This window comes from Mizuhopecten yessoensis, unplaced genomic scaffold (genome assembly GCF_002113885.1).
Source record: "Mizuhopecten yessoensis strain PY_sf001 unplaced genomic scaffold, ASM211388v2 scaffold10989_2, whole genome shotgun sequence".
Classification (NCBI taxonomy): domain Eukaryota; kingdom Metazoa; phylum Mollusca; class Bivalvia; order Pectinida; family Pectinidae; genus Mizuhopecten; species Mizuhopecten yessoensis.
The window spans coordinates 338,545-360,494 of record NW_018408823.1 but is presented as its reverse complement, the minus strand read 5'-3'; the positions used below and the strand labels follow the sequence as shown (position 1 = coordinate 360,494).

At 35.5% G+C, this 21,950-nt stretch overlaps 1 protein-coding gene across 10 annotated transcripts in view; it reads left to right on the top strand.

Moving 5' to 3' along the window:
* The window catches only part of LOC110464458, a 255,107-nt gene that overhangs the window by 41,171 nt on the left and 191,986 nt on the right, over window positions 1-21,950 (top strand). For 8 of the 10 annotated variants that reach the window (XM_021519680.1, XM_021519683.1, XM_021519679.1 and 5 more), the window contains exons 19-29: window positions 236-337; window positions 929-1,501; window positions 2,311-3,561; window positions 5,184-5,210; window positions 5,478-5,661; window positions 15,385-15,752; window positions 16,314-16,367; window positions 17,369-17,410; window positions 19,040-19,075; window positions 19,565-19,582; window positions 20,762-21,334. In XM_021519680.1, coding sequence (XP_021375355.1) covers window positions 236-337; window positions 929-1,501; window positions 2,311-3,561; window positions 5,184-5,210; window positions 5,478-5,661; window positions 15,385-15,752; window positions 16,314-16,367; window positions 17,369-17,410; window positions 19,040-19,075; window positions 19,565-19,582; window positions 20,762-21,334 — 3,228 coding nt within the window. The remainder of the gene's footprint in view (window positions 1-235; window positions 338-928; window positions 1,502-2,310; window positions 3,562-5,183; window positions 5,211-5,477; window positions 5,662-15,384; window positions 15,753-16,313; window positions 16,368-17,368; window positions 17,411-19,039; window positions 19,076-19,564; window positions 19,583-20,761; window positions 21,335-21,950) is intronic. The other 2 variants (XM_021519688.1, XM_021519687.1) reach the window with 1 other exon arrangement.

Below are 21,950 nucleotides of genomic sequence, written 5' to 3'. Positions count from 1 at the left end.
AATTAAAGATATATAATACATTTAGTGTGTACTACTATGTTATACATATCGTGCGAGAAAGACCTAATATTCTATGTTTTCGAAATCAAGAGGATGTTGACCACTCTCTGGAGAAGTAATAACGGATGAACGTGCATGGGTTGATGTTCCTATTGTTTGCATGTAATTAGTAAAGCGGCCAATCGTTTTGTGTTCACCAATGTAAATATGTAACCTGTCACGTGTTCATTGACAGGACAAACAACACCTCGTGCTGTTATTAAAAGTACAACAACAACAACAACTACAACAACGGAATCCCCACTTACAGGTGGAACGTCGAATAGATCGGATATAGGTAAGGTTTACTGTTATCCCAATCTTAACTTACCAAGGAGACACTGAATTTGGTCGCTAGGTGGCAGTGTTAGTAAATACCTGACACACCACTGTAAAACAATACACAGGAGTTTCAACTAGGGTTTTTCAAAAACATACAATTTATCAGCGAAATATATTCTAATAATGTCGTCAGATTAAACTTGTCTTAAGTTAGACTTACTTAAAAGATGGTAAAATATAAACAAGATATAACTTAATCAAGTGCTTCCTTAAGATATTTTTAGAAATGAAAATAAAGTGTTCATCTTGATTATTCTGTCTTTTCAGTATGAAAATAAATATGTAGATATTGTAATATTTACATATTTTAACGTAAACATTAATTTGAATATATTAAGAATAATGCTAAACTATCGTTTACAACCTAGTTGATTTCAAAAGTAAGAGATTATAAAAATGGTATGTTGCATGGGTAGTTATAGATATGGACCATCCTTTATTGTTGCTTCAAAGAGATGTGTAGATAAAATCATAAGTTGTCAAGATGTTTACAGAAAAATAGAATGTAAGATTGGTGGTTACTGGAATCTCTGTTTTTGTTTCACAGATCCATCAATGGCTGATATTGCTTTCCTGTTCCATGCATCAAAAACACTATCAAAGAAAGCTTTCAAGAAAGGATATATCAAGTTTTTAATACGAATGATTAAAAAGTGTAAGCTGGACAACGGTAAGGTGAAAGCAGCGCTAGCCACATACGGCAAGGAAGGACAACTCTTGTTTAATCTCAATACCTTCTCACAGAAGAAAAGTGCGATTAAGTTCATAAAGAAACTGCCAAAGAATTTGCGTTTTAAAAAGTCAGATTTGGCAAAAGGATTACGTCTTGTAAGGGAGGAGATATTTGTTGACCCATTTGATAGACCACGAGCTCCTAACTACTTAGTTGTGGTGACTGACAGTCCGTCTGACGATGGTTTATCTGAAGTTATGGCAGAAGCAGAACTACTGAAGGACATGGGTGTGTATGTTTATATGATAGGAATAGGAGATATTGGGGAGGAAATGGTCATTGTACCTAGTGAACCTTCAGCAGAAAATTCTAAACAACTCTCAGTCTATACGGATTTAGCCAAATTCAAGAAATCAGGAAAACCTATTATGAAGAAGATACCTGCACGTGAGTACTAATTGTATTGTTTATGTGATCACTTAATGAATATCGGATTGTTCAACAGTTGTTACACACTCACGTTTTTGGCTTTCCGTATCAACACACTAATGTTCGAGACCGACGTTTTCTTTATTCGTACTTCTAATTAATAGTTGGCGTATTTTTGAATATTTGCAGAAGCAGACATCAAGCCATTTTTAAAATGGATATTTAATTAATTATTCGCGGGATATTTATTAATCTGTAGCTACTTAAATGCATTCACGCGTAAAAAACACCGAATACAAATGACAAAGGAATGCTTTTATCGATTCATAGATTATATGTTTAATTACTACTTTTGATAATGCCTGCCCACACTCTTACATTCTCTGTCGTAATTACCTACGGTGGTGTGTGGTAGAAACCCGCTTGTATTATATAGAAATGATGAATGTATCTTTCCTTTTCGGGACAGTTTTGTGCCACATCAAACCCAGTTAATATCGGTTACAACAGCATCAACATTGATGTCTTAAGACTGTAACTTTTACAAACGGTAATATCGCTTGTAAGCATAACTTATTGACGCCTGTAGTATATAAGGTTCTTATTCATTTTATTCAGAACTACCGCTCTTTAGTTGATAGTTCTAATTAAAAGTTCACGTCAATTTCATCAACGGCGGTGTTGGAGATATCTCGTTTTGATTGGATATGAGCAGAGTTTAAAACAAAGTAGCAAATGAAACTGTTACTATTTTTATATAATCACGAAGGAACCCGACCACTTGAAAATACAGAATGTTTACAAATATCGTCTTTCTTCGATTTCAGTAAAACGTAAAGGCAAGAAAACCGGAAAAAAGAAACCGAAGACGACAACAATGATAGGATTAACGACAATACCAACAACAACGAGTGGTGGCGGAATGTCAACTCAACAGTCTACAAATTCAAGCACACTTGCTTCTACTGATATTCGTTTGACGTCAACACTGATGACATCAGTCAGACTGAGCAGCAGACCTTCTACAGCTAGTACTGGTGAGGATACTACGGGAACTATAACAGCTGTTTTCAGTAGAGCATCAACGGATCTGTCAACAGCTAGACCGACACGTACCACTGACGGGGTCATAATGACGTCATTATCGGAGCAAGAAACAACGGAAACATTACTGTCAACAGATAGATCAGCACGTACCACAGAGAGGGCCATAATGACGTCATCATCGGATGTAGGCATAAGTACGATGCTGTCGTCCAAATTTGAAGAAAGGGATTCTACAGATGGACATGTATTTGATAGGACCGATCGCGTTGCGACATCAACTGCAAGGGGATTTACTCCTACAGGGATACATACAAGCACAGAAACGGTTACAAGGCGTACCGACAACACGCGAACCCAGAGCACTAGCAATATGCTGACTTCAAAATCGGTTTCACAGGAGGACATGTTGACCTCTAAGGTCACTACAACATCCACATCAGTCCTAAGTACAAAACAGGCGCTGCGAACAACTAGTAGTCCATCTGTGGAAAGTACAGAAGAACTATGGACAAAAACAACAAAGTACCCGAGAGCGCCATGGACAACGCAGGTACCAACAGGAAGGTCAGAGGTTCCGTTAGCCTCGACTAGGTTTAGTTCAGCGTCCTTACCTGAACGAGTTACACTCACTGGCGAAACAAATGCAGCTGTAGTTATTACGACGCCAAGGAGTGCACAAAGCTCACACGTGACAAGGGATTATTCTACTGAAACTAATACCCATAAATCAACTGACAGACTCGAGGAAGTGGAAACAACTGAATTAATAAGAACAGCAGATGACAAACAAGGGGAGACAACAGAGTCTACAACGTTAAGAGATGAACAGAAAGTTCCTTCTTCAACAGAAAAGCAACATAGAACGTCGACAACTAGAACAGAGACAGACGTTATATCTACGCGTGACGATATTATCGAGGAATTTACAGTCACTACAGACTTGGAATATGAAGAGTCCGTTACAACTTCTTCATCAAGATACACGGACGACATTACACCCGTGGTAAACAAAGTGTCAACAGAAGCTGTCGGTATGTGGTGTCACTTTGAGTGTGGAATGGATGCATGATCCCACAATATAGACAAAACCAGTATACATACTGTTTCCAGGAAACTATCCCTGATATGAACATTGACCAATCTATAGTCAATTTGAACAGTGCAATGTTAGACATTTTTCAATTAGAGCATTTACTCGTATTGAAAGTGTGAAAATATGTATCTTGTATAGAACGGTCGCTTGGTATGGACATTTCGTATACTTATCTAGCATTCCATGCAATGAACAAATCTAGCTTCATTTCCATTTACATTATAAAATCATTTAGCTTTCCATGCAATGAAATCATTATAGCTTCATTTCCATCTCTATTATATACATTTAATTACGAAATTATGTTTAGTATGGCAAATTTTGTTGTGATGATTCAATCTTTGGCATGCGATGTTCGAATATCTTACAATAATTACTTTTAAACAAAAATATATACTCATATGCTAAACATTCTTTCGTAATTCTTTGCTATGGTTTGTGTACAAATGCATTACTGAAACCCGCTTGAATGAAATATCTTAGATTTATTTCAGAAATTAATGATTTTAAAATGCTTTTATAAAATCTGCAACATTCAATACAAATAGGAACTATTGGTTTGCTATGTTGAATGTAACATGCATAATGATGAATTTGTTTTCAGATTTTTATTTCTTTGAATTGAATTCAGTGATGACTGAATTTGGAGTTCACGACGTATATTGGTATTTTAGGATGTTGTATTTTTATTGATAAAAATAGCACGTGAGTACATTTCTTATATATTTATTTTGTTTTAATTTAAGACTTATATCATAAATGAACTTTGTTTTAGTGCGTTCATTTGTATTTGTGTTAAACTATTTGTTTATAAGAGAAGGTATATGTGCTGGTTAATTTCTAAATTACATATTTCTTTACTGTCTTTATTTCGTTATTCTGTGTTCCTGTTTGTCGCTTCCTATTGTGCTGCTTGTAAATGTATTAATGTTCGCCTGTGCACCATGTTTGTCCCTCTGCCTGCATGTCAAATGTTGCAATATTTCAACATTCATGGTTAATATGAGTTCTTTTTTAGGTATCCAGTATATTACTTCAGAAAAAAATAATTCAATTTCGATAAAAACGAAAAAATACTTTCCGACCATGAAAATTATATGAATGAGTTACTTTCAAAATGAAAAAAGTACCATTACTAATAGGACAATTATCGAATATGAAAATTCACTTCTGATAAATATGTGTACATATTACTTTCGCTCCTCATATATATAATTATCGTTTTTGTTCTTGTTTTTTTGTGTTCAGCCAAACGACTTTGATATTATAATGAGTATTTTGTGTCTGAATGATTATACTGATAAAGTAAGTTAAATATCTATTTATTTTGTTGTCTCTATATAACATGTCGATTGATTTCAAATTCCTTTCACTTGATATGAATAATTTAATTTACAGCAAATAAAACTATGTTGATACTTCCTATTGATTACGCTAAATTATAATGAAGAAAAATGACACTATAATCCATAATCATTTGATATTTCCCTTCTTCTTTTTGTGTGTGCTTTTTTCTGAATCACGTAAAACTTACATTACGTCCATTCTTATCTTTGCTAGCTACTGTAGCGCCGATATCCCTTGCAGGTGCGTTGACTATATGGATGACTATTCAGTGTAACTGTTTCAATATCATAGTGTTTGTATCCAATCAAATTTTAATGCTTTACATTATTTGAATAAGATGTCTTCATTAAAGCATATGTTTCTCACATGTGCGTATATTGTTAGAAAATATGATCATTTTTTTTATCGAATCTAAAATATCATAAATCATTGTTCAAGTGAATTTAAACATATGTTGAAAATCACATTTTGTATATCATATATATCATTATATATGCTTGGTTACAGCAAGTGAAGAGGCCGACATCATTATCGCTGTTCACTCGTCCATTACTGCAACTCGAGGCCATTTTGTCATTTTGCTCGAGTTTCTGGCTGAACTGTATGAGCAGGCTGACATAGACGGTGGCCGCGTACAAGCCGGAGTTATGTTCTATGGAGCTGCGTCCAACCCTATCTTCTACCTTGACCAGTAAGTGTTCTCAATCTGTCGGTAATATATCTGCTTTTCCTGTGTATGACCAACATTCCGAGGCGTTCCAAGACATGTATGAGTTAGCAACTAGCACGAACATGATTTATGGCATTTAATGTATTTTTTTTTTTTTTTTTTTATATATATTCATTTAATAACCCAGGCATGCATACATCATTCGTGGGTTGTCTGGGGATGAAATGCCCCAGCTACGACCCACGATACATGAAAAACTCTTTATTTTCTTTCTTCACAAATCAACACTTGTTTATTTCTTTCTCTCTCACTTTTTCACACTTTCATACAGTGATTTCTTAATTTTTACCCCACATTTTTACACTCTCGAATGATGTTTTAAAATTATTATGTAGGAATACAAACAAAAGTACTTATTATTGTTAGCTAGTAGTGTAAACGTACAGCAAAAGTATCGATAATGAACTACAGACGAGGATTGATTATGTGCAACTACAGACGAGGATTGATTATATATAACTACAGACGAGGATTGATTAGGTATAACTACAGACGAGGACTGATTATGTGTAACTACAGACGAGGATTGATTATGTGAAACTACAGACGAGGATTGATTATGTATAACTACAGACGACGATTGATTAGGTATAACTACAGACGAGGATTGATTATATATAACTACAGACGAGGATTGATTAGGTATAACTACAGACGAGGATTGATTAGATATAACTACAGACGAGTATTGATTATGTATAACTACAGACGGGGATTGATTATATATAACTACAGACGAGGATTGATCAGGTATAACTACAGACAAGGATTGATTAGGTATAGCTACAGACGAGGATTGATTATGTGTAATTACAGACGAGGATTGATTATGTATAACTACAGACAAGGATTGATTATATATAACTACAGACGAAGACGAGGATTGATTATATATAACTACAGACGAAGACGAGGATTGATTATATATAACTACAGACGAGGATTGATTATGTGTAACTACAGACGAGGATTGATTATATATAACTACAGACGAAGACGAGGATTGATTATATATAACTACAGACGAGTATTGATTATATATAACTACAGACGAGGATTGATTATGTGTAACTACAGACGAGGATTGATCAGGTATAACTACAGACGAGGATTGATCAGGTATAACTACAGACGAGGATTGATTAGGTATAACTACAGACGAGGATTGAGTATGTGTAACTACAGATGAGGATTGATTATGTGTAACTACAAATGAGGATTGATTATGTATAACTACAGACGAGGATTGATTAGGTATGACTACAGACGAGGATTGATTAGGTATAACTACAGACGAGGGTTGATTAGGTATAACTACAGACGAGGATTGATTATGTGTAACTACAGATGAGGATTGAGTATGTGTAACTACAGATGAGGATTAATTATGTATAACTACAGACGAGGATTGATCAGGTATAACTACAGACGAGGATTGATCAGGTATAACTACAGACGAGGATTGATCAGGTATAACTACAGACGAGGATTGATCAGGTATAACTACAGACGAGGATTGATTAGATATAACTACAGACGAGGATTGATTAGATATAACTAAAGACGAGGATTGATTATGTATAACTACAGACGGGGACTGATTATATATAACTACAGACGAGGATTGATAAGATATAACTACAGACGAGGATTGATTAGATATAACTACAGACGAGGATTGATTATATATAACTACAGACGAGGATTGATTATGTGGAACTACAGATGAGGATTGAGTATGTGTAACTACAGATAAGGATTAATTATGTATAACTACAGACGAGGATTGATTATGTATAACTACAGACGAGGATTGATTATGTGTAACTACAAACGAGGATTGATTATATATAATTACAGACGAGGATTGATTAGGTAGAACTACAGACGAAAATTGATTATATATAACTACAGACGAGGATTGATTAGGTATAACTACAGACGAGGATTGATTAGGTATAACTACAGACTAGGATTGATTAGATATAACTACAGACGAGGATTGATTATGTATAACTACAGACGGGGACTGATTATATATAACTACAGACGAGGATTGATCAGGTATAACTACAGACGAGGATTGATTATATATAACTAAAGACGAGGATTGATTAGGTATAACTACAGACGAGGATTGATTATGTGTAACTACAGAGGAGAATTAATTATGTGTAACTACAGACAAGGATTGATTATGTGTAACTACAGACGAGGATTGATTATATATAATTACAGACGAGGATTGATTAGGTATAACTATAGACGAGGATTGATTAGGTATAACTACAGGCGAGGATTGATTATGTGTAACTACAGACAAGGATTGTTTATGTGTAACTACAGACGAGGATTGACTATGTATAACTACAGACAAGGATTGATTAGGTATAACTACAGACGGGGTTTGATTAGGTATAACTACAGACGAGGATTGATAGGTATAACTACAGACGAGGATTGATTAATTGTAACTACAGACGAGGATTGATTAGGTATTAAAGACGATGATTGATTAGGTATAACTACAGACGAGTATTGATTATGTGTAACTACAGAGGAGAATTAATTATGTGTAACTACAGGCGAGGATTGATTATGTGTAACTACAGACGCGGATTACTTATGTGTAACTACAGCCCAGGCTTGATTATGTATAACTACAGACAAGGATTGATTAGGTATAACTACAGACGATGATTGATTATGTGTAACTACAGACGAGAATTGATAAGATATAACTACAGACGAGGATTGATTAGGGATAACTACAGACGAGGATTGATTAGATATAACTACAGACGAAGATTGATTATGTATAACTACAGACGAGGATTGGTAAGGTATAACTACAGACGAGGATTGCTTATGTGTAACTAGTAACTACAGATGAGGATTGATTATGTATATCTACAGACGAGGATTGATAAGGTATAACTACAGACGAGGATTGATTATGTGTAACTACAGACGAGGATTGATAAGGTATAACTACAGACGAGGATTGCTTATGTGTAACTACTGACGAGGATTGATTATATATAACTACAGACGAGGATTGATTAGGTATAACTACAGACGAGGATTGATTAGTTATAACTACAGACGAGAATTGATTAGATATAACTACAGACGAGGATTGATTAGGTATAACTACTGACTAGGATTGATTATATATAACTACATGCGAGGATTGATTAGGGATAACTACAGACGAGGATTGATTAGGTATAACTACAGACGATGATTGATAAGGTATAACTACAGACGAGGATTGATTATATATAACTACATGCGAGGATTGATTAGGTATAACTACAGACGAGAATTGATTATGTATAACTACAGACGAGGATTGATCAGGTATAACTACAGACAAGGATTGATTATATATAACTACAGACGAGAATTGATTAGATATAACTACAGACGAGGATTGATTATATATAACTACAGACGAGGATGGATAAGGTATAACTACAGACGAGGATTGATTAATTGTAGCTACAGACGAGGATTGATTAGGTATAACTACAGACTAGGATTGATTATATATAACTACATGCGAGGATTGATTAGGGATAACTACAGACGAGGATTGATTAGGTATAACTACCGACGAGGATTGATAAGGTATAACTACAGACGAGGATTGATTATATATAACTACAGACGAGAATTGATTAGATATAACTACAGACGAGGATTGTTTATATATAACTACAGACGAGGATTGATTAGGTATAACTACTGACTAGGATTGATTATATATAACTACATGCGAGGATTGATTAGGTATAACTACAGACGATGATTGATAAGGTATAACTACAGACGAGGATTGATTAATTGTAACTACAGACGAGGATTGATTAGGTATAACTACAGACTAGGATTGATTATATATAACTACATGCGAGGATTGATTAGGTATAACTACAGACGAGGATTGATTAGGGATAACTACAGACGAGCATTGAGCAGGTATAACTACAGGCGAGGATTGATTAGGTTTAATTACAGACGAGGATTGGTTATGTGTAACTACAGAGGAGAATTAATTATGTGTAACTACAGCCGAGGATTGATAAGGGATAACTACAGACGAGGATTGATTATATATAACTACAGACGATGATTGATTATGTATAACTACAGACGAGGATTGATTAGGTATAATTACAGACGAGGATTGATTAGGTATAACTACAGACGAGGATTGAGCAGGTATAACTACAGACGAGGATTGATTATGTGTAACTACAGACGAGGATTGATTATGTGTAACTACAGACGAGGATTGATTATGTATAACTACAGACGAGGATTGTAGATATAACTACCGACGAGGATTGATTAGGTATAACTACAGACGAGGATTGATTATGTATAACTACAGACGAGGATTGATTAGGTATAACTACAGACGAGGATTGATTAGGTATAACTACAGACGAGGATTGATTAGGTATAACTACAGACGAGGATTGATTAGGTATAACTACAGACGAGGATTGATTAGGTATAACTACAGACGAGGATTGATTAGGTATAACTACAGACGAGGATTGATTAGGTATAACTACAGACGAGGATTGATTAGGTATAACTACAGACGAGGATTGATTAGGTATAACTACAGACGAGGATTGATTAGGTATAACTACAGACGAGGATTGATTAGGTATAACTACAGACGAGGATTGATTAGGTATAACTACAGACGAGGATTGATTAGGTATAACTACAGACGAGGATTGATTAGGTATAACTACAGACGAGGATTGATTAGGTATAACTACAGACGAGGATTGATTAGGTATAACTACAGACGAGGATTGATTAGGTATAACTACAGACGAGGATTGATTAGGTATAACTACAGACGAGGATTGATTAGGTATAACTACAGACGAGGATTGATTAGGTATAACTACAGACGAGGATTGATTAGGTATAACTACAGACGAGGATTGATTAGGTATAACTACAGACGAGGATTGATTAGGTATAACTACAGACGAGGATTGATTAGGTATAACTACAGACGAGGATTGATTAGGTATAACTACAGACGAGGATTGATTAGGTATAACTACAGACGAGGATTGATTAGGTATAACTACAGACGAGGATTGATTAGGTATAACTACAGACGAGGATTGATTAGGTATAACTACAGACGAGGATTGATTAGGTATAACTACAGACGAGGATTGATTAGGTATAACTACAGACGAGGATTGATTAGGTATAACTACAGACGAGGATTGATTAGGTATAACTACAGACGAGGATTGATTAGGTATAACTACAGACGAGGATTGATTAGGTATAACTACAGACGAGGATTGATTAGGTATAACTACAGACGAGGATTGATTAGGTATAACTACAGACGAGGATTGATTAGGTATAACTACAGACGAGGATTGATTAGGTATAACTACAGACGAGGATTGATTAGGTATAACTACAGACGAGGATTGATTAGGTATAACTACAGACGAGGATTGATTAGGTATAACTACAGACGAGGATTGATTAGGTATAACTACAGACGAGGATTGATTAGGTATAACTACAGACGAGGATTGATTAGGTATAACTACAGACGAGGATTGATTAGGTATAACTACAGACGAGGATTGATTAGGTATAACTACAGACGAGGATTGATTAGGTATAACTACAGACGAGGATTGATTAGGTATAACTACAGACGAGGATTGATTAGGTATAACTACAGACGAGGATTGATTAGGTATAACTACAGACGAGGATTGATTAGGTATAACTACAGACGAGGATTGATTAGGTATAACTACAGACGAGGATTGATTAGGTATAACTACAGACGAGGATTGATTAGGTATAACTACAGACGAGGATTGATTAGGTATAACTACAGACGAGGATTGATTAGGTATAACTACAGACGAGGATTGATTAGGTATAACTACAGACGAGGATTGATTAGGTATAACTACAGACGAGGATTGATTAGGTATAACTACAGACGAGGATTGATTAGGTATAACTACAGACGAGGATTGATTAGGTATAACTACAGACGAGGATTGATTAGGTATAACTACAGACGAGGATTGATTAGGTATAACTACAGACGAGGATTGATTAGGTATAACTACAGACGAGGATTGATTAGGTATAACTACAGACGAGGATTGATTAGGTATAACTACAGACGAGGATTGATTAGGTATAACTACAGACGAGGATTGATTAGGTATAACTACAGACGAGGATTGATTAGGTATAACTACAGACGAGGATTGATTAGGTATAACTACAGACGAGGATTGATTAGGTATAACTACAGACGAGGATTGATTAGGTATAACTACAGACGAGGATTGATTAGGTATAACTACAGACGAGGATTGATTAGGTATAACTACAGACGAGGATTGATTAGGTATAACTACAGACGAGGATTGATTAGGTATAACTACAGACGAGGATTGATTAGGTATAACTACAGACGAGGATTGATTAGGTATAACTACAGACGAGGATTGATTAGGTATAACTACAGACGAGGATTGATTAGGTATAACTACAGACGAGGATTGATTAGGTATAACTACAGACGAGGATTGATTAGGTATAACTACAGACGAGGATTGATTAGGTATAACTACAGACGAGGATTGATTAGGTATAACTACAGACGAGGATTGATTAGGTATAACTACAGACGAGGATTGATTAGGTATAACTACAGACGAGGATTGATTAGGTATAACTACAGACGAGGATTGATTAGGTATAACTACAGACGAGGATTGATTAGGTATAACTACAGACGAGGATTGATTAGGTATAACTACAGACGAGGATTGATTAGGTATAACTACAGACGAGGATTGATTAGGTATAACTACAGACGAGGATTGATTAGGTATAACTACAGACGAGGATTGATTAGGTATAACTACAGACGAGGATTGATTAGGTATAACTACAGACGAGGATTGATTAGGTATAACTACAGACGAGGATTGATTAGGTATAACTACAGACGAGGATTGATTAGGTATAACTACAGACGAGGATTGATTAGGTATAACTACAGACGAGGATTGATTAGGTATAACTACAGACGAGGATTGATTAGGTATAACTACAGACGAGGATTGATTAGGTATAACTACAGACGAGGATTGATTAGGTATAACTACAGACGAGGATTGATTAGGTATAACTACAGACGAGGATTGATTAGGTATAACTACAGACGAGGATTGATTAGGTATAACTACAGACGAGGATTGATTAGGTATAACTACAGACGAGGATTGATTAGGTATAACTACAGACGAGGATTGATTAGGTATAACTACAGACGAGGATTGATTAGGTATAACTACAGACGAGGATTGATTAGGTATAACTACAGACGAGGATTGATTAGGTATAACTACAGACGAGGATTGATTAGGTATAACTACAGACGAGGATTGATTAGGTATAACTACAGACGAGGATTGATTAGGTATAACTACAGACGAGGATTGATTAGGTATAACTACAGACGAGGATTGATTAGGTATAACTACAGACGAGGATTGATTAGGTATAACTACAGACGAGGATTGATTAGGTATAACTACAGACGAGGATTGATTAGGTATAACTACAGACGAGGATTGATTAGGTATAACTACAGACGAGGATTGATTAGGTATAACTACAGACGAGGATTGATTAGGTATAACTACAGACGAGGATTGATTAGGTATAACTACAGACGAGGATTGATTAGGTATAACTACAGACGAGGATTGATTAGGTATAACTACAGACGAGGATTGATTAGGTATAACTACAGACGAGGATTGATTAGGTATAACTACAGACGAGGATTGATTAGGTATAACTACAGACGAGGATTGATTAGGTATAACTACAGACGAGGATTGATTAGGTATAACTACAGACGAGGATTGATTAGGTATAACTACAGACGAGGATTGATTAGGTATAACTACAGACGAGGATTGATTAGGTATAACTACAGACGAGGATTGATTAGGTATAACTACAGACGAGGATTGATTAGGTATAACTACAGACGAGGATTGATTAGGTATAACTACAGACGAGGATTGATTAGGTATAACTACAGACGAGGATTGATTAGGTATAACTACAGACGAGGATTGATTAGGTATAACTACAGACGAGGATTGATTAGGTATAACTACAGACGAGGATTGATTAGGTATAACTACAGACGAGGATTGATTAGGTATAACTACAGACGAGGATTGATTAGGTATAACTACAGACGAGGATTGATTAGGTATAACTACAGACGAGGATTGATTAGGTATAACTACAGACGAGGATTGATTAGGTATAACTACAGACGAGGATTGATTAGGTATAACTACAGACGAGGATTGATTAGGTATAACTACAGACGAGGATTGATTAGGTATAACTACAGACGAGGATTGATTAGGTATAACTACAGACGAGGATTGATTAGGTATAACTACAGACGAGGATTGATTAGGTATAACTACAGACGAGGATTGATTAGGTATAACTACAGACGAGGATTGATTAGGTATAACTACAGACGAGGATTGATTAGGTATAACTACAGACGAGGATTGATTAGGTATAACTACAGACGAGGATTGATTAGGTATAACTACAGACGAGGATTGATTAGGTATAACTACAGACGAGGATTGATTAGGTATAACTACAGACGAGGATTGATTAGGTATAACTACAGACGAGGATTGATTAGGTATAACTACAGACGAGGATTGATTAGGTATAACTACAGACGAGGATTGATTAGGTATAACTACAGACGAGGATTGATTAGGTATAACTACAGACGAGGATTGATTAGGTATAACTACAGACGAGGATTGATTAGGTATAACTACAGACGAGGATTGATTAGGTATAACTACAGACGAGGATTGATTAGGTATAACTACAGACGAGGATTGATTATGTATAACTACAGACGAGGATTGATTAGGTATAACTACAGACGAGGATTGATTAGGTATAACTACAGACGAGGATTGATTAGGTATAACTACAGACGAGGATTGATTATGTGTAACTACAGACGAGGATTGATTATGTATAACTACAGACGAGGATTGATTATGTATAACTACAGACGAGGATTGATTAGGTATAACTACAGACGAGGATTGATTAGGTATAACTACAGACGAGGATTGATTAGGTATAACTACAGACGAGGATTGATTAGGTATAACTACAGACGAGGATTGATTAGGTATAACTACAGACGAGGATTGATCAGGTATAACTACAGACAAGGATTGATTATATATAACTACAGACGAGGATTTATTAGGTATAACTACAGACGTGGATTGATCAGGTATAACTACAGACGAGGATTGATTAGGTATAACTACAGACGAGGATTGATTAGATATAACTACAGACGAGGATTGATTAAGTATAACTACAGACGAGGATTGATTAGGTATAACTACAGACGAGGATTGTTAAGATAGAACTAAGCGACGTTTTGTAACGTAGTCCTAGGCAGTTTCAAAACTGACGAGTGATAAAAACACGTTATTGCAGCTATCTTTAAATATAATGTAAACTCAATGCATCGTTGTGACTGATGTATTTCATCCTTTCCAGATTCGACAGATGGGACGACGTCTTTGTCACCATTTCAAGAACAAGCAATGCCTTTAGAAGTAACGCAGTTGACGCCTCACGTGCAATGAAGACAGCCTCTGATATGTTTGCTGCAGCTCGCGGTGGACCAATCCCCAAGGCTCTAATCATGGTTACCGACGCTGCGTCCAACGAAAACACAGATATGATTGCAACAAGGAAGAAGGCGCTTGCCGACCAGGGTGTATCTATATATAGCGTGGGAATCGGCCTGCCAGGGAAGGAAGAACTGGAGCTACTAGCCACAGCCAGTGAAAATGTCTTCAGCGTAATTGGTTATGAACAACTGTCAAGGGCTGCTGTAGATATCAAGCGCAGAATACGTTCTCGTAAGCATTGTTTGTTTCTCAACACGGTTGACTAAGACCATATTAGACTAAATGATAAATATCAAAAGCATAACAGTACACATCTGGAAAACAACCAAACGTGTTTTCTATTGTTCGAGATAACATAGGCTTATGAATGAGAGATTCATAACGAGTCAGTTCGACATCGAATTATATACATTTATATGAGAGAATCTTTGAGAATTTGAAAATGAAATTTCGTAAAATTAGATCTTTACATTTTATTAATATTTACTTCAGTTTGTTATACAACTTTAGATACATTATTTTTCTTCCCTCTTCGTGAGTTAATAAAAATAAATCATAAATATGATTAAAAATCTTGTATCTACGACCAGTAACAGTAAGTGCACGCTGCCAGTATCGTCCGACGGAACTCACGTTTGGACTAGTTTTCGTTAGTATTCATATATCATTATATCTATTGAACATTTTGTTTACAATCTTTATAACTGAAAATTGCGATATGTGAATGATTGTAGCTCCGGTTTGTCCCTGTATGCTCGAAATACATTGTTTTTTTTATTAAATTTATTCCAGTGAATATCCTACCAGAACGCATCACAGTCCTACCTGTAACATCGACTGAAAACCGTAAGTGTAACATAGTTACAAGACGATCATGATCTGGGCGGTGCATGTCAGAGTGAATTCCGTATAGCCGTTTTTTTGGAAACTGTCTACATTTCGACTGTCCCATACTTCGTATGTTATCCATTTTCGCTGAGTAGCTTGATTCTCGGCATAAAACGTGTCAAATGTCAAATGAATTGAACATATTGCAGCACATCGAGGAAATACGAGTAACAGCAATGTGCTTATAAATCATTTGCATTTTTTTTAAAGGTGCAATATAATGCAATTATTGACATTTGTGCTGGTATATATGATGTTATATGAACATGAAAAGTGATATTTACCGAGGATGATGTTTTCGTCTCGGTTAATATCACTTTTCAGGTTCATATCGCATCATATTTACCAGCACAAAAGCTCATAACTGTTTTATTATATGCCTCAACAATTATATTTTGTATAGATAATCTTTACTTGAACGAGCCTCCGTTTTACATTTAGTCATGCTGTCATGGTCATTTTGCCCTCACAGGGGAAGACAAGGCGAACAGTAAGCTGTAGCGAATGTTGCCTGGTGTACAGTATTGCCGAACGCTTTGATAATGTCGTGACTTTTGGTAAACATAAATGTTTGCAGTATTACAAGATCTTGATGTGGCCGAATTGCAATGCACGTGATCTTTGTAATACATATCAACGGACTTATGTTATAACTCATTATGGCATACAAATGTTCCTCTGCAAATCGAAGGATTTATATTACGTTAAACGTTTGGGATTAGGCGTTATTTAAAGACATAACATAAAAACGTCATCGGGCCGGACATAAATTTCATAATTTATAGAATGTCATAAGCGATATGGATGCAACTTATTATTGTCATCATGCTAACCCTTTCGAAGAGTTTAAATTAGCATTGTGTCCTTGTGTGTCGACAATGTAATACTTAGTTTATGTATTGAATAACTTAAACATTCTTCGTAATAAAAGGTAATAATGTTTTTAATTTTTCCCTCAGCTCCAGCGCCTGTCCGTACTGTGTCCCCCACCAGTGAGTCAGGTAGGCGTTTTACTTATGACGTCATCACTTGTATCCGGCTGTATATGTAAAAGATGACGTGTTTCCGTTTTGCACTATAGCGCTTCCGCTTTGTTAGAAATCTTGCTACTACCAAATAGGTTTATTTCTATATCAACTAGAGGTTTTGGGAGTACGTACACAATATCATTTAGATAGCACCTTGTGACTAGTTGTTCAAAAATGATTTACTTAACGATTTTCTAAAACAAATTGTCAAACATATATGTTAGGAAAATATCTATTTCCATTTACCTTTTTGAAGTTTTTGTATATGCGATTTTTATATTTATGTTCTATTTCCGGTTATATAAAAAATAATTAATGTAATGTTTCAAAACGTGACGTTTGAAAATATCCTGTAAAATTACATTTTTTGATGATCATTTAGCATTATTATGCATAAAACTTTCAATTTTCAATATTTTTGAAAATAGATTTGTTTGACACTTTGTGTAAGTTGTCGTTAAGTCAACTGCCTTTTGAACATGCCCTGGTAATAAATACTGGTAATTGTTAGAAATATACTATAAATTACATAACACAAAACGTGGTTATTTTTTATGCACACATTCGTTTATACAATCAGATATATTAAAAATGTCATTCAATGGGAACAAATTAATAGTTGATAACTATTGGTAAACACTAATGATAATCAAATAGTAATTTGCATCTACGAGTCTAGTGCCTGTTTGTCTTAATTACCATCAGAATATACCGAAAAATGTTTGGTGGCAGATATATAATACATTCAATAAATCCACATGGAGTCATACCTTGACTCAGTCCTGAAACGTATCGACCGTTACAAGCAACAAGACTTAAAACATATTGTTAGAAAAATAATACATATATATATATTATAAAAAAGAAAATTCTCAACAGCGAGTCTTTAGTACTTTCATCCCCTCTAGGAGATTCCTCAGACACATATAATATATAATTATTTGACATAATACCTGACTTAAAATTATTTCATTTCATGAACCGAAAACGGAGTTCTTGAATGTCTGTTATGAGAGATGAATATAAAATGAAATCTCCATTACAAAGGAGATGGTTGTACCGAGGACGCTTGTTTCTGAACATGTATATGTACCAATACATGCTTGTTTTATCAGTATACTAAAACACGAAGTACCGGAAAATAGCAGATCATTATCTTCAGTAAATGAGATGTCGTTTTGTCTTTGTCACTGTAAAAGAAAGAGAACCCCTTAATGTCCCCCATGGCTGTATGTTTTACTCTAACGTAGTATCCTCAGACATGTTTTGTAGAAACGTCCGCAGTATACTCCAGTTAAAATAAATGCATTGTTAATGCTAATGTCTCACAGGTATTTGTTATGTCAGTAAATATCATCAATGTTTTGTTATTTGGAATATATCTGGTCATAAAATGGAAATATTTCCTTTTAACTATCAAAATATCGTCGTACCTTTTCCTTATTATTTAGTTCTTTATTTTATTTTATTTTTTTTAAATTTTTTTGGTTGTATTGCTAAACACAATATTCTGTATACTACTTGCATGAACGTAGAACATACAAATAATATTAATGATAATGTTATTTCGTCTGTGCTTCCGGCAATTCACTTGTATTTCAGGTCCGATACGAATCACGTTTCCGACTCCAGACGGGGGTAAGTTATTTTGTTTTATTGTTTCTTAATTAAGCTCTTTGAGATATTTTTGTTAAGTCGAGATGGAATATTTTAGTTTATTGTTTCGAAAAACGGTAAGTGATTTATGCCTCAGAAGGTGGATGTCCTAACCCCAGTGGGTGGAAATAGAGGACAAGATTACTACTTCGTAATTATTGTTTTGTTTTTGGAACCCAACTGCCTTGTTAGTGACACGGATTTTCGATACACGTTTTACCAGACCTCTGAAACCTATATATCACGTTGTATAACAATTAAAACAACGACATTGTTTTTCGTCGTCAGATTAACTTAATGTTTCTAACTGTATTGTCTTGCGTGGTTGAGAGAATGAAAGGGTGCTATCTGGCATACTTCGATGCAATTGTTTATCTAACCAAATAAATGAAGTACATATAATTCAATTATTTATTAATTATCATGATATGTTGATTAATAAATGTGTGACCTGTATGAGTTACTTTTCAGAACTTTTCGGCGATGAAGGTAAAATAATACACGCACGCCCAATGGGCGTATACACATAAGCTATCTCGCGTGTATACTCTAGAGATACTCCGCACATATAGCGACGCCAGCTGATGCCGTACGATCTATATATCATATCTGTTTTAGTCGAGCACCATCGCTTTTTATACATTTGTGTACTTATACAAAAGTATAATTATTTCATGGGATTACATGTATGCTTTGTGTGCACTTTTTGTGTTGGTTTACAAATGTTGGTGTGGTTATATACGTAAAAAGCGGACCTTCGTATTTCCATTTTCGAATATGTTGTTCGTATTAATATATATTCGAATAAAAGTCCCAATTAACGAGGCTATACTGTGGTCAATTGATGTTCATATACATTGTACCTTTAAACATCTTCCATTCATTTGTTCTCCCTAAACGATGAATAATTTTATAAAAGCAATCTAAATCTGTAATTTTCAACACAAACACTTGTCGTAATGATTTATGGTGATGTGGTACACGTATACGCAATTATAAACAGACTTCGTCAGCGTGTCATTGCTTTATGTGGAGAAGGGTTTGATGCTGTCTCTGTGTGGCAGGGGCTTGGTATGGTATACTGCTCAGGTGTTGTGGGTAGAGTGCGCGCGAACTTACCTATATATTTATATGTAGTAAGGTGCAGGGAATAGACAGCGCGCAGAGCTGTCTTTTTATGTATTGTAAGGTGTTGGTATACATGTGCTGGACAAATATATACATGTATATTTCTTATATTAATATTATGACATTTCGTGTAATTCAGTATCATTTTGTTTTGATAACAATAAATGGTATTTGCAATATTGGCATTTTTTACTTTTGACATGTTTAATACGATTTTAAAATGAATAAATGAAACCACAATGGTTACGGAGGAAACTTTTGATATTAAACACGTTGTTTTAAACTTTATTTATGTCCGTCGAATGCTCGATTTCATAAATAATCCTATTCTGTGAAGACAGTTAATAAGTAAAGTCACAATAGACGTGCTTGACAGACAACTTGTAAGCGTATACCCTTCCCTTAAAAGGGAATTTCGAATGAATATTGTGTAAAACGTTTGTTTATCTGTATTGCTCGTTGTCCGTTGTGTATACGTACATGTGATGTTCCGAGACGCCTGGTCGTAATAACCAGCTGTGCCTGATCCTTCAATTACAGCCTTCTACGACTGTTCCTCGGGTACTGCCGACATTGTGTTTGTTATCGACTCATCCACCAGTGTAGGTGGGCCTAGCTTTAGGAAAATGCTGGAATTTATGACAGACTTTGTCAACACAGTGGACGTCGACTCGGGAAATCACAGAGTCGGCGTAGTCGTATATAATACCCAGATTACCATCAAGATATTCCTGGACGACCACCTGGACAGAGATAGCCTGCTCGAGGCGATTTCGAGTATCCGGTATACATATGGAAATACTAACACTGCCGAGGGTTTACGAGTAGCTAGAGAAGACATTTTGGGGGCCACAGGTGACCGAAAAACTGTTCCTAATGTAGTTATCCTAATCACAGACGGTATTCCGAATATGAACGTCCGTCGGACAATACCAGAAGCGACGCTAATAAAAGAAGGCACAGCTCGACTGTACTTTATAGGAGTAGGGTTGAGCCCCGGAAGTACTTTGGACGCCATACCATCAGAACCCTTCAGCGAAAACGGATTCTATATTGACGATTTCGATTCATTGCCAACTATAGAAAACAACATTTTCTCGGGCATCTGTAAAGGTACACTATCGAGTATCAGCTTTGAAATATCTCTTACGCCTTTTACTCGTTTTTACTTTGCTGTAAAGCACAAATCTTCGGAGATTGGTTTTCTTTCATTGTCATATTCATCTCTGTTATCTTTTAACTTACAATTTCATTTCCTCTCATTTCCACTGCACATTTTAAATATGACTACATTGGTGATGGATTAATTAGCGGAAGGATTTAGCGTATTCTGATGGTTCTGCAGTAACCAAATGCTGTGGTGATGGTATTTATATTAGTTTGATGCATCTACGTTTTTCCGACATTATGCACATACAAGTGTATACAGGTGTATGGGCTATTGGATCGCTGGCTATATGTTACAGGTGCTTGGGATGTTAGGTCAAAAGCATAGACGACATGCCAGAATTTTGTCATGGTTGATTTGCATGGGTGCGGCGAGGCTTAACACTAAGCTAGAACATGGTGGCCATGTGCATCTAACAAGTGATTGGATAAAGGGTTTGGCGAAAAGTGGTGACCTGGTGAAGGTAAACAGTGATGAAATATTAGCGAGGAAATGATATTGATCACTTGCATAAAGAAACTGCTTTTACAGGGTGACTGTTTTATAGAAATAACAAATTAA